Here is a 14634-nt window from a genome sequence, read left to right as displayed (position 1 = left end):
ATAATTGAAGCGTATATGTATTCGGTTTAAAATTCGGTTAGGGTTAAGTTTCATCGACTTTTCATCATGGAAGTTACTTCTCGGTTACACCGTAGTATACTTGGATATTATCGTTTCTATAGATTAAGAAAGATTCACAATGATTTATCGCATTATGAAAGAAGGAAAGAGAAATCCTATTACTAGGAGATCTTACACTAACCTGTTGCGTGTTTACGTATCATAGGAGTGCGTATTTTCGAAACATACATTTAGTATACATAACGTGTACGGATTTCTCTTTTTCCAGTTTTCTTATCAAAACTGATGCTGTGATGCAGGAAATATGTATTACTTCTCTCTGAATATCATTGATAAAATGCTTTCCACAAGTTCCGCTCATTGTATTTCTTATATCGGTACATACATAGTGTTTCAACGTATACGTAAATTACAAAATTAAAATTCTGTACGCTTAGTCCTAACGTATCATGTATATATCGCGTTAGTATCTAATTTCTGTGAAATTCGGCACTTAAAGTTCGCCTACTACATTTCAAGAGAGCACAATTAAAAAATCACGATGAAATGACGTAATATATATCCTTTTTTACAAGAATTCATGTAACGAGAGCAAAGGAGAATTTGTATTTAGCTCTTGCCTGTTTTGCGATAAAATCACTCGCCTAATTAGCGCAGAACGGATCGCTAAGATTTATCAAACTTTCCATATATTGTAACTTGTAACTTTGATAACCATCGTATACGCTAATGTATAGTGCATGAAATAGTTGAATTGAGATAACTGCTTTTTCCTTGTGGAAAAGATGGTTATTATTAGCGGATGTTCATGCAAACTCGTGTTTTTATAAATATGCCTAATCAAAGAAATGAAATCTGCATGAATTTTTGAATAATCATTGTTTAATATGTTACGAATAAGTTTCAGTGTTCGTTTAAAAAATAAATTAAAATTTACAAACCAAAGTCCATAAAGAAAATCACAAGTTGGGAAAATAACTTTGAATCTCGGGATAGAGATCGTGGTAAGAAAAAACGATAGGTGCATGAAAATAGACATCGACCTCGTATTTTGCTGTCGTAGGAAATATGTATATGGTTTCACGGCGAATTTAGGGTCAAGCTTATACAAAATGAAAACTTCAATTGGAATCCGTGGCAATATTTGTCGTTGAGAGTATGGGATCGAACATTGAACCGAATAGAAGATACTTTTTCATCCAAATGATAAGTATTGTTATTAATGGCACGTACCTAGCGCGGTTTCCACGGTTGTGATGGTCCTCGTGTTTATGAAATTCTCGTTGCGTGTCGAGATTCTCTGTTCCGCGACACGATACGTTTCCTACTTTATCTGAATTTCAATGCGACCTGGGGCTAAAACTTTGAAACTGGCTTCCTGTATCATCCCACATTTAGCATATCACAACGTACCTGTGTCCTTAATTTAAAACTGATAAAGACATTTGCGAAGACGATCCTACAAACACGAGATGATATCGAGAAAACGATCCGAGTCTGTTCGCTATACTTTCTCTACTGAAAAGGAAAAATTCCTCCCTAGCCTCGAACAACTCCAAATAACTATCGAAGCGAGTTGTTGAACGAATGTATTTTAACGTTAACAGGGCAAGCTCATCCTGGAAATGAACAAAATACTAAGCTGATTCCATTTTCAGATACGCAACGTTCTTGAGATCAATCGAATTTCATTGATTTTCTAGCCGTGCACATGTTACATGATTTCGGTTTTGTTTTTCACTTTGAAACCTTGACTAAATCGAACGTTTGCTATCATTCAATGCTAAATTGATTACAATTTGATCAGCGGGACTCGATATTCTTTAAACCAATAGAGGAAACTTTACCTCGTTCCATTCGACGACAAAATTCTATTCGAAGAGAATCTCGATTATTCCAACTGTACCTCGTTTATTCGTTCACCGTAAAATCTCTTTCATCCTTGTTATTCCTCTATTTCTCCATTTAGTAATAAAAATAAATTAACGCTATTACATAATAACGATCTTATCTAATTAATTCAAATTCTCATCAAATTAATTCCTAAATATTTATGCGTGTCGCACGTTGAAATAACATGAAATATCATTTTTCACAATGCGCAATCACTTACCGTAATGAGAAATGTTAATGAAATATTGAAAAGAGACAATTTTCAACATCGAATTAAGCATCTATTAAATTCTAATACCAAAGAAGAAATCTGATAAATTAAATCACCCAATTATATAAATATTTCTATACTAACAACTTGATTTATTCATGTTCTTCAACAATTGGCGTCCTGCTGTATTTTCAAGCGTCTTCCATCGCCTTACACGATTTGAAAACACGTGCAGGACGAATATATTCATACATGGAGCGTAAAATAGTACATTTGTTACCCTTCATACACTACGGCGGACAGTCCGAGTGCTCAGGTGGCATGTTCGCGCGTCTCTCGAGTCCTTTCTTCAACTGTGTTTTCTCACTGCATAACACACACACAAATACACACACACGCACATACGCGTACGGTTCAATGCTACGAATTTGCTTCATCCAAGCACCTAGCGCTACCGATTGTCTTCGACTCCATACGTTCTTTAGCATAGATTTTTGCTGTGGGCCTTAAACATATAATAATATAAACTAACTCTTTGAATTCGAAAGTGATATTCGCAAATATGAAATAGCGGTTGTGAAATTGGTGCAAAAAGTTGAAAGTAGCGCGTGGATATCGATCAACTTTCATCGAATAAATGTTCATCGAGTACATGTATACCAAATTAAATTCCGATACTTATGTTACGAATGTAATATTTAAATTTAATATATCGAAGCTCAAAACATTGCCGACATTTCATTGGTAATTATTGGTAACAACACGTAATATAATTTATGTTATGTGATTTAATTATCAGACAATTGTAAGATTGAGAAAATCACACAATTTTAAAAATTGGAGCACTTTTTTATGTCTAACAATTTTTAATTTATGTATAATGTCATAAAGAGATTTCTGTAACGATCGTACGTAATGGTTTTATATTTATTTTCAGCCATATAGATAATATATATATGTATTTCCTCATTTGTGTTATATGTTTCACCATTGAAATATTTATTGACTTAGTGATTATTGAAAATGATAGTTTGCGAGAAGTGGTATGTATATTCTTGTTAGTATTGTTCGCTACGTACAATAGGAAATATTGGTTCATAAGATGGTTGGATAATTTAATTTGCCCGCATGACATATTTTCACTACAAAATCTCATGACAGCGAACTGGCGAAACAATGTACATTATTAATTCAAGCCACTTATGGTTTTCTTTGACACTGCTTATCTCAAACAATTTAAAAATCTTTACGTCGATACAATCGAATAAACAATCATTAAATTGTGAAATGTAGCGATAAAATTTATCATTCGATAATGAACAATATTCGAGAATAAAGTATGAATTTCTATTAACTGTTGTCTCGAACTTAGAATGAATTTGTAAAGAAGCGAGAAGAAATCTCAACGGTCATTAACATTTATGCCATACAGTTTTATATAAAAATTTTGTAAATTTTCATTTCATAGTATAATGGCATAGTAACATAATATCGGATCATGAAAATTTCGAAGTCAACGGCCTTCGTTGTCACTGAAAATTTATTTTTTACAACTAGATTACCACCTCCTTTTTATTATAAATTTTAGAATTTTCACTTTACAAATTACAAGATACGCTATGCATTTATCTATGTGAATTTTTGTAGAGTAAAATTTTGAATGAAAATGAGAATCGAAGGAATCCGTGTAGGAAAAAACTAATCTTCCGCGAATTTTATGAGAATAGTGATTGTAAAGCATATCGCAATTTTAACCATTTCTGTTTATTGTAATTTTTCGACAAGTGGTATAATTTTAAGCAAATAAAATGGTTCTTGCTCAGATAGCTAATTTTTCCAAACATATTTATACGTGACTCCGCAGCTGGCAATAACGAACTCGATTCTCTATAATTTTGGTTTCATAACACGTACAGGTGAAGTTAACGTGCCGTGCAAGAGGCGTGCCTACACCCAGCATATCGTGGCGTAGAGAAGACGGGAAGAACATTATAATTCGGAAGCCATTTGCAGGAAGCGCCTTGAACCAAAAGTCTCATGGTAAGATTTAATATAGATGACGCTCCAACCATTTTGCCGATATAACGCGGAATATACAATTATGTTTTCCTCGAACCCAGTCGCTGGATTCACTTGGTATTTTAATTTCCTTATTTCACCGCGAACCGTTACGCCACGACGGATTCGCCCCAAACTGTTTGCAGGAGACATAACTTTCTAGAAATTGTTAAGTAACAGTTTGTGCAACACCCTAAGGAATCAATAGAAGACTTGGTTTTAACGGGTCACGTTAACGGTTCACCTGCGGAATTGATTTATCTTGAAACATAAACACGTTCGCGAATAATTTTGAGATATGCGTATCGTCAATTTACTACAAGCGTGATACTGATAGAATAAGTTAATTTTTTAGGAAATCATAACACTCTCATGATAGTGTCACTGTACAGATTGAAACACATTAATTAACAACTAAATATCTATTTTTCTGAAATGTTCTTGGCTTTGCTTCTTTTTTTCTACTTTATATTCCTATGTATAATCCATGCTCTGACGCATTCAACTGCCGTAGTTACTAATTGTAAGGGCAATCAAGATCATGACTACATTAATATTCGGATACCATGGTATTTCGGATATCATTGTTGTGTATGTAACTATGAAATAGCTGCGTCAAAACTATACATCAAACGAGGAAGAAAGAAAAATGATTTCTTTCTAATACTTAGTTCGTTTTTTAACAATATCATCGGCTATTCGTACAACTGTATAACGCTCTTGAAATATTGCGTAATGATACGATTGGATCGTCGTGGCGATCGATAAAATGGAACCGTTGGACACCCCGTGGCGTTACTTCACGTCGCGTCACGTCGACGAAAAGGATCGGCCGATAACGTTCATAAAATCGCAGGACACTTGATGGTGTATAGAGATGTCGCATCGCATCGCATCGCATCGCATCGCATCGGTCGGAGTTACTCCTCCTTATCTCTCTACGCTCTGCGTTGATGCTTCGACCTAAACGACGTATTTAGTATTCACTTCAGCATGGTGTTACTAATAGCAGGCGAATTACAGCGCCCTGTCGAGGATGCCATGGCAATGTATGCGAATGAAACCCTTGCGACGCGACATGTGCTAAGTGCAGTAGCCCTAGCTGAGCGCAAACGGGAAAGCTTATTGTTGGCCTACAATGCCGATAATTATTGGATATCGTGGGAGAAACGTTGTCAATCTAACTACGAGGTCTGTAACTTCATCCATTGTAAGACGTTACTTCGATTTCGTGTATATGTCTATCAATAAACAGTAAAATAACGAGATATGATTCCAAACAAATTGATTACTAAACTGTGGATGTTAATACATTTATAGGAAATTTAAACGTCCAAAAATCAATGGTTTGCATATAATATGAAAACATTTCGTTTCTTGATTTTAATTTGAATATGGAATTTCATTTTATCGTGACTGTGAGATATGCACTTTTGTGTAAAGATGTGTAAAGATGAACTTTAACGTTTTAGCAATCTTTCACGATCTATAACACATTTTATAACCTTCGCCATATTGTAGGTACAATTCTGTACTAGAAGTTGGCAGCTGTTGACGAGAAATATACAACGATTCTGAGAAACGTAAAATATCGGTTATTTGAACATTGAAATGTGATATATGCTATGAAATCTGAATTATAAAACATTGTGCAACATTTATGCATAAAATAAGATTTATCAAAATATCTATTATTGTCGTCCTTAAAGTTGCAGTAATAGCAATATCTTTCAGTATATCTTAGCTTTACTTTTTTACCTTATTATCTAAGAGAATTAATTATTTGTTATGACGATCCTCCTTGCATTTCTGATTTTTGGGTTATAATATACATTAAAGGTTATCTATATTTCCTATGACAGTAATTATTATTAAAAGCTCCAAGTTTCTTAAGTTGTTTACCTTGTATTTCCATCTTTAACTAATCATTCAATTTTAGTTTTTAATTTGATCAACAAACGGTGTTTTCCTGATAAATCGCGGATCTTATATTTTTGTAATTACTGATGTTATACCACGTAACATAACCTCGCTGGGAGTTTAAGCGAAACTCGATGATTTATGATTTACTAACTCATTAATTAGCAATTTCCGTTGGGACAGCTAGCAAGCAGTTCGACGGTTTTACGGAAGTTACCCTTTCAGTTACAGTTTTCTCTGTGAGAATTATATGTAACTTATTTAGCGAGTTGCTTATCCACATTTTTGTTAAAGAAGATAAAAAGATAGTATTTGGTTTATATGTAAATTTGGATGTGAAATACGTATGTATTAATCATCTTAATGTGCCATAGAATTATAATTATGTGATGTTATTTAGGATTTGTAGAGAAATTTCCTATTTGTTACAAGTTATAAAAGAACATGTAAAATGGCGAATTCGAATTCTCGCTACAAAAAACACTTTTATTGTCGCGAAAAAATTTAATTGTCATGGCTAAATAGGGCCACCATCTTAATCGATAAGGTGTAACATAATTTCCTTAATTAATCCTTACGGACAACAACTTGAACAAAGAGCAAAAACGACAGCCTCGAGCACATTCGTAGATTTTAGTAATGAAAATTTCCGTTTAACGATTGTAGATCTTAATAACATTGTTAACAGAGATTTTTATTCATCTCTAGATAGAATCTTATGATCATTAATGAAACTACAGAAACGCACGATGTATGTTTGTTCGTAGCAAACGACTCTATTATTTTCTGCTCCTATACATTATAGTTAAATGAGATGATTTTTGTGAAGTAACACACTCTTACATCTCAAAATTATAAGAAAGTCGATATTTCCACGTGTTTAAGACACGGCAATACATATTAAGAATAGCATATAAAGATAGTGCGTTTCAGGGCAATATTCTCGCCGCCACAGAAAAAGAACAGGTGTAACCTTTTTATTACTGCAATACAATGTACAAGTACATGTATATTTAATTGTGTTATTTAATTGTATCGAAAATTTAATTCTAGAAAATTTCGTAATATTGGATTAACAAAATGTTTATCGCTTTTTATTTGGTTTAGTGACTTCAGTAAACGAGTACCACGGCGAAGAGCTAAAACTGACAAAGATCTCGAGAAACGAAATGGGAGTTTATCTCTGTATCGCCATCAACGGTGTGCCACCGGCGGTCAGCAAACGTATTTCTATCAACGTTCATTGTGAGTAATAGTGATTATCCTGGCCGATAATTTACCAATTTCTTTTGAAACGGTCGAAGAGAAATACACTAGCGTTCTACGTCTACAAATCCTATTTGAGATTCTGTTTCACAGTTTCGCCGGTAATTCATGTACCTAATCAACTGGTAGGTGCACCTCTGGGTACGGACGTTGTCCTGGAATGTTTTGTCGAGGCTTCGCCCAAGTCGATTAATTATTGGGTCAAGGATAACGGTAATATTTCTCTGTTGGCTATTTAGCTTTGTAATTTGATGTGACTTTGCAAAAGTCTCGCCACGCAGGATAGTTTCATTTTCCGAGTTGCGTATAAATTTCGTCGTCTCTTTTCTTCACCTTTTCTATCGCTTTCATCGCTTTTCGAAGGTATCCTTCTCGCTTATGTTCTGCAACAATACTAACGCATACGCTGTTACGGACGAACAATTATAAGCGGAATTCACTGTAGTGGCACCAGTAGTTCTTTGCGAATATTTGGGAAACTAGGATCCAGCGGCGCAGCGGTGACATGCAAGGGGAAACTTGATTTCTACAATATATCCAAAAATTATCCATATCAGTGCGGTTATGACCTTTGATATAAATAATCACCTACAATAATTTTAAGCAAGGAAGTATAACAACTTTGATTTGTTCCGACTACATTTCATTACATACAAGCTAATGAATCGTCACGAAAAGGGTGTCTCTCATTGGAATATCAATAGAGAAGTATCATATTAGTAATTTTGTGCTTTAAAGGTCACCATTTCGGTGAACTTTTCGAAAAGCTATTTGTTTCGATTGCGATGATTCTGAAGTACGTTGCAAAGTTCAACATTGTGAACAACCTTTTTATGCGGAAAAATATTCCACTGCTCGGCAGTTAGTTCTCAAGCTGTATTGATTTGGCAATCCGGATGCCGTGCCGTAAGGTGGCTGGCCAGCATTGTTTATATCAATATCAATAAGGAGATTCGCAGAGTCGACCAGTCGCTTCACAGCACGGTCGTCCGGATTAATATTAATATCAATACTAACCCAACCCATCTTGAAAACTAAGGCCGAGCAGCGGGATATTTTTCCGCGTATCTCGGAAACTAAGGCCGATCGCTGGTTTTATGTACAGGGAAATGTTGTCCAGAATGTTAAGCTTTACAACTTATTTTAATGTCATCGAAATCGGGCTTTTCGATAAGTTCACAAAACTAGAAATTTTTTTAAATTTTCTACGGTCTCTACACAACATCACTACTGTTATTTCTTTAGTAATACTCTAACAAATGAGGATCTTTTAATGAGAGTCCATCACCGTGCATATAATGAAATGTAGTAAATAAAACAATATAGGAATGCGTGACGGCGAGTGATAAAGAGCAGTACTGTGTCGCGGTGCGAGACTTCTTTCTAGTAATGATAATAGGTACATATTCTTTTTCTGTATATTTATTATTTTTAAAATCCAATCGACTTATTCGCCTTGTATTTTGGTATTTGCATCAAATTTAATTATAATCATTTAGCATAATACCAAAATATTTTATCGCGCAATGGTAATATCTATGCGATAAATCCTAATATTCTTTATACTTGTTGAATTTTGTAAAATTATCTATCTGCCACCGTAAAGTAATTACTGTGAAACGATGAAACTGTAGAAAAGAAGATATGTTGTAGAAATCAATTATACGTCCGTAACAGCGTCGCATTAATATTGCTTGCCGCAAGCCTTGCGGCGAACGGGTATATGGTAAGTACCCAATTGAAATCTAGCACTTATCTTTTATTGTAACATATATGCAGTACATAAACATGAGAGTTGAGTAAGCTTGGGAAAGCTCCGTGCACATTTGCATATGCGAGATCAAAAAATGTCTGTTTCGATCAAAAATATATATCATCAATGTATCGGGTTTAGGTTTGCATATATAGACAAATAAGTATAAGTATTACGTTTCGACTAGATCATTCTATTCGACCGCTAATAACTAATATACAGACATATACACTGTCACGGACGCACAATAATAGGCAGAATTCACTGTAGTGGTATTGATAATTTTTTGCGATTATCCCGGAAACTATAAACGACTGACAGTTACATAAACAGGAAAAAGTTGTTCAAAATGTTGAGTTGTACAACATATTAAAAAATCGTCGGAATTAGGCGGAGCTCTTCTACAGTTTCATTTCGTGGAGCAAAACAGAATTAATATTTAACAAAGCCTCGTAATGTGCAGTTGGATTCATTATTTGTTGATGAATGTAAACGCTACATAGCTTTCATCTATGTATTTTACATCGATATATTTTATATAACATAGAACTCGGTATTCCATATCGATCGGTTTACATACCCTGGCGACACATTTCAAATAGATACGCGACTTCTAAGAAGGTAAAAGGTACTTTATGTTAAAGACGAGAGACTGAATTAGAAATATGTTCGCAGTTGAAAATTACTTTTCTACAGGAGAGTATCTTCCTTAGTTAAAATTAAGAGTATTAACTCGCACGATTCAAATAAAGCGGCCAGTAACATTTTATGATCTTCTTCTAGAACGTAGAAAGAAACTTCCACGTAGGAAGAAACAGAGAACGAACGCGTTTTCTCTTTCCTTAAAAGTTCTAATATTTTCATGCAGAGTTGACAAAAAGTTACAGACAAACGTGAGAGTGAATTACACTCGATCGTTCGCAAATATATTCTCCAAGCATTTGTAGCTCTGGCAGCAAATATGCTTTCGGTTCAGCGCAACTCCTACGGAGCAGTTCGTTCTAATTCGTATTCGTATGTAATTTTTACCCAACACAGAAACTCCAACGTACCGTTTTTCCCTATCCTATTTATGCATATATATATACACATATATGTGTGTGCGTGTGCGTGTAAAGGAACGTTTCAAACTGTAATAAAGAGACTCGTCGGAGACTAAGAAGTGATTTTCGCATATTTTTATATGTCGTTACGTATTCTTTCCGCTTGTTTGTAATATTCTCAGGCTGCACTATATACTACGCCATATGTATCTAAACAGATATACATACTACCTAAGTACGCATCTTATAGCCATGGATAGAATACGTGGTACTTACTTAATTTATTAGTACTAATAGTACCAACGATTTCTTTCCATTTCTCGGATTCGTATTAATCCAGTAATTATTATTGTTTTTCAATTCCAAATTTGTAGAGTTCTGTTCGCACGTTCGCAGTGATTTTTCAAGTGAAAATATTTCTTACAGTACCTTTGTTATCATTTCTTATGTGGAGTCCAATTGTGATGTCATTGTAAAAGTAGAAAAAGTGATTTTAGTAAGTTCGGTATAGCTTTTATCATGAATTAGGACAGACCGTTAAAAATTCATATGGATTATCACTGGTATTCTTGCAGTCTTTTCTGATAATGATCTATATAGCGAACCAAATTAATCGTCAGAATCGATTTCGGTGTAGATGGCGTAGAACGATAAAGAACCAACAATAATTCGGGGAATGCATAAGTAGACAAACTATAGTGCATGATATCGCTTTGGTTGCGTGTGACAACAATCTCTGTTACGAAGGATTGCAAGAATTATCCTATTCTTATTGTCGTATTTATATTTTATTGTTAAATATAGATTAATTACCTTATTGTATATAAGCATATATATATATATATATATATATATATATATATATATATATATATATATATATATATATATATATATATATATATATAATGGTGGTTGGTAACTGATGGTACAAGCGGAAAGGGGGTGATTCTACGCGAAAAAAGAAGTCGAAAATATAGAATAAAAATTTTTCGTTTGAGGCTTTGTTTTCCAGAAAATATATTCACTCATTATATATATAACGAGTGAAAATCTGCAGATTTCTGTCAATATTCATACAATATGATCACGATACGTTTGTTATGAGTAAATATATGTATATTCTGAATAAAAATAATATAAAATTTGTTTGCATAGCGATGATAATATCGAGTCAACAACATGACGTGCAGATGATCGAAAAATCAAAATTTGAGGTCCGGATGGTGTTAACAATTCGCAATTTACAAAAAGACAACGTGGGTACTTACAAGTGTGTAGCTAAAAATTCTCTTGGTGACGTCGAGAGCAGTATTCGATTGTATGGTAAGTATGACCTGGAATTACATATCTACTTCCTATCAATTTTATAAATAGCTATAGTCACATTAAAATTGTTTATTCCTGGTTTTCTTAAGATTAACATTCTGTTTTCATCAGAAAAAAGATTTTTAACAAAATATTCATATTTTATTTATATGTATCGTGTTATTCTCTTATCGTTTTCTTTTTAGTCGTTGTTTCTTTGCTTCTTTTACATTTGCTTTTATTTACTTGTATTTCTTTGAATTATCGGTCCCAAATTTTTAACCTAACAAAATAAATTAATAAAAACGCGCTAATGTGCAGAAATGCCTTTTTTTAAATTATAGCACTTGTCGTGACTCGATCCTTTTTTGCGTGATTTTCGTATTCTCTTTGGCGATAGTTCTATCTCCGATAGATCATGAAATGTAGCTACTGTATTACATACATATATAAAAGTAAATGTGTTTTCATTATTGTCATTAGGCTTCACTTTACATTGCAAGAAAAATTTAAAAGATACGCCGAATCGAAAATTAACGACACGACGACGGTAATTGTGGTCGTCGGATTGATACTAAGTAACGAGAAAAGATGAATGATTAGCTGCATTCAAATAGCGTCGCACTTAACAAAACCAGCTGAAAGAATCGTTAAGTATCAAGCAAAGTAGGGTTTAACTGGTTGATAGTTGTTGCGCTGAATATCGGAAATTTGTTTCCGTTCTGATGTTATTTCACGGCTGATAACAGCAGCCTAAACGACGGGTTAACGAATCTTTGCGGAATATCCGAGTGGAAATTGTTCTTGCTGGGTTGCATATTAGATAAAAGACTGATCGCGGTGTGATGGAAATAAGAAAGTGTTTCGCACGTTTCAAACACGCTCGCGTTTACAGGCATCCTCACTTTGTCACGGAATCCTTCAGAGGATTTACTCCCTGGCAGCATTCGGCTTCTTTTGGTCAATCCTTATCTTCTCGCATACGATCCTGAGGATTTCCCAATCGGGTCAGAGTCAGACTCAGGGGAATCACGAGCAGCCCGTGCACTTTGGTTCACTTCGGTCACACGCTCGTGTCCTCCGTAAATCGTCACGAGAGCCTCTCGCGTTTTAGGAATCAATGTTGTTCCCTGACGCAGGAATTTACCTACTACTTTACTTATCACACAGCGTACTGCAGTGTGCACATTCTTCTTTCTCGTGAGAGCATCGTCGATTATTCACTGCCACCATTCTTAATGCGTCGAAAATATTTTCTCTCCTCTCTCTTCCTATTCTAACGGAAAGTATCAACTGTCAAAATCGTTACCAACTTTTTGTACATAATAAGATAATTTTGGGAGAAATCTTTCATGTAAACTAATTCCTTACCTCGTGAAAGATGCTGGCGATTTTACCATACAGGCTGCAAAAGGGAAGGTAAACGAGAAAACTATGATGTATGTCACGAAAAGTATGACTAGAACTTTGATTAGTCAAAGTTTGTTAAGAATTTCATCTAATCGAAATGTTTTCTTCTTCTTGCCAGCCCTTCCCAAAATTTTGGTTTTCTCTGTAATTAATCAACTACAAAAATATTTTGTTTATCCACGATCACACTTTACATCGACTTTGTTCTTAATTTCCTCATGAAAATTATTGATTTCTTATTAAAGTTTTTTTTGTCGATGAAATGGGTATCTCTAAATAACAACAATTCGATGTATTTTTATCATCACGTACAAAATCTCCGATGGAAAGATAAGAACCAAGTTCAATACCTAATTCTCCACGATCCTTATCGATCACGTCAAAGGAAAAATTTGCTGTAAGCTTTCTACGTACATCAAGTATTAGGAATATTAATAATAAAAATATCAAAGCCCTGTTGTTGACTGTCGTAAATAACAATAATATTTGAGTGATTTTTTTGTATGAGTTTAAATATGGAAGAAAAGGCATGGTAAGAGTTGAAAGCATAAATTTATCATTCGAGGAAAGATAAATCTTATTCCATTTACTCCTTCTAGACAATTTTTCAGTGTATACATTATTTTTAAAAATGTACCAGAATTTTTCATTCTAAGAATTGTAAGCTCTTACAATTTGATAAAATTTAAAGGAGATTAGAACAATTTTTTCCTTTCAATATTATCTTCTAAAAAAAGTAACTAAAATTAAATGCCTTTTCTGGTATTTATTTCAGAAATTTCAGGGCCTACAAAAACTCAAACAGTTGCTCGGCCATCTTTTTACGATGAAGAGGATGAGACTGTCTATGGTTCGGCAGAAATCGAGAAAATGGAGAACAAACCTCTATCCGTAGACAATACGATCAGTGGACACGTAGGATATCCATCGGTTGCAACTCCAGTGCCGACCGTAAGAATCGGTAAGAAGAGGCCAACAATCAGCGCCAATTCTAACGCAAATCATCGTCGACGAGCCTCTGATCTCCTCATCATTCTAATGCTGATCATTGCTTGTGAGAGATGTCAGTGAATAGACAGGCAGATAAAGGTTTGGAAAATCTGCTGTTATTAGATATAGACATATTGATATATTAATAATGTAAGAAAGGATTGATGTACGATACGCTTTATTTTACATTAATTTTGTGCAGACCAAGCACGTATTCACTTTCCTCAGTGACTTATTCTTACATTGTAATTTTAATGATAAGAGAGCAAAAATGAATTGATTTTGGCGAATCGGTGAAGCGAGGGAAGGATTTGGATTAAAATGAGATTGTACGCATTGCAACGTATAGGAACAGGATTTGGAAATTGGGAGATTTGAATGAAAAACCTTTCAAGACATTAAACGAATTTATATTAAGATTCTATCTTCGAAAAAAATGTCTTATAAAGAAAAGGAGATATCAGTAGTAGCGTAAGTTTTATTCATCGAACAATTAATAATTTTGAATTTAATGCTCAAATTATAAAAAAAATGTGGGTGAACTTGTAGAATCGTTTTGTCCTCTCCGATTTTAACGATTTTTTAATATGTTGTAAAGTTCAATATTTTGAAAATTTTTCCCTATATGTAACCATCGGTCTCGTTTAGTTTCCGAGATATTTATATTTATAGTTTCCTAGCAAAAATCTGTAGATACTACTACGATGTATTTCTGCCTATAGTTATAAATCCGTGGCAGCATTGGTTGCCGGTCGTGTATC

At 34.1% G+C, this 14634-nt stretch overlaps 1 protein-coding gene across 2 annotated transcripts in view; it reads left to right on the top strand.

Annotated features, from left to right (window-relative positions):
• LOC117208518 (lachesin-like) overlaps positions 1–14006 on the top strand; it is a 105150-nt gene extending 91144 nt beyond the window's left edge. For both annotated transcript variants that reach the window (XM_033449716.1, XM_033449717.1), the window contains 5 exons: positions 4042–4165; positions 7211–7348; positions 7463–7582; positions 11324–11491; positions 13659–14006. In XM_033449716.1, coding sequence (XP_033305607.1) covers positions 4042–4165; positions 7211–7348; positions 7463–7582; positions 11324–11491; positions 13659–13954 — 846 coding nt within the window. In that variant the 3' untranslated portion in view covers positions 13955–14006. The remainder of the gene's footprint in view (positions 1–4041; positions 4166–7210; positions 7349–7462; positions 7583–11323; positions 11492–13658) is intronic.
• The last annotated feature ends 628 nt before the right edge of the window (positions 14007–14634 follow it).

The sequence above is a fragment of the Bombus bifarius genome, unplaced genomic scaffold, assembly GCF_011952205.1.
Source record: "Bombus bifarius isolate JDL3187 unplaced genomic scaffold, Bbif_JDL3187 scf7180000008138, whole genome shotgun sequence".
In the NCBI taxonomy this organism is placed as follows: Eukaryota; Metazoa; Arthropoda; class Insecta; order Hymenoptera; family Apidae; genus Bombus; species Bombus bifarius.
The sequence above is the reverse complement of the archived record's forward strand: the minus strand, read 5'-3'. Positions and strand labels throughout refer to the sequence as shown.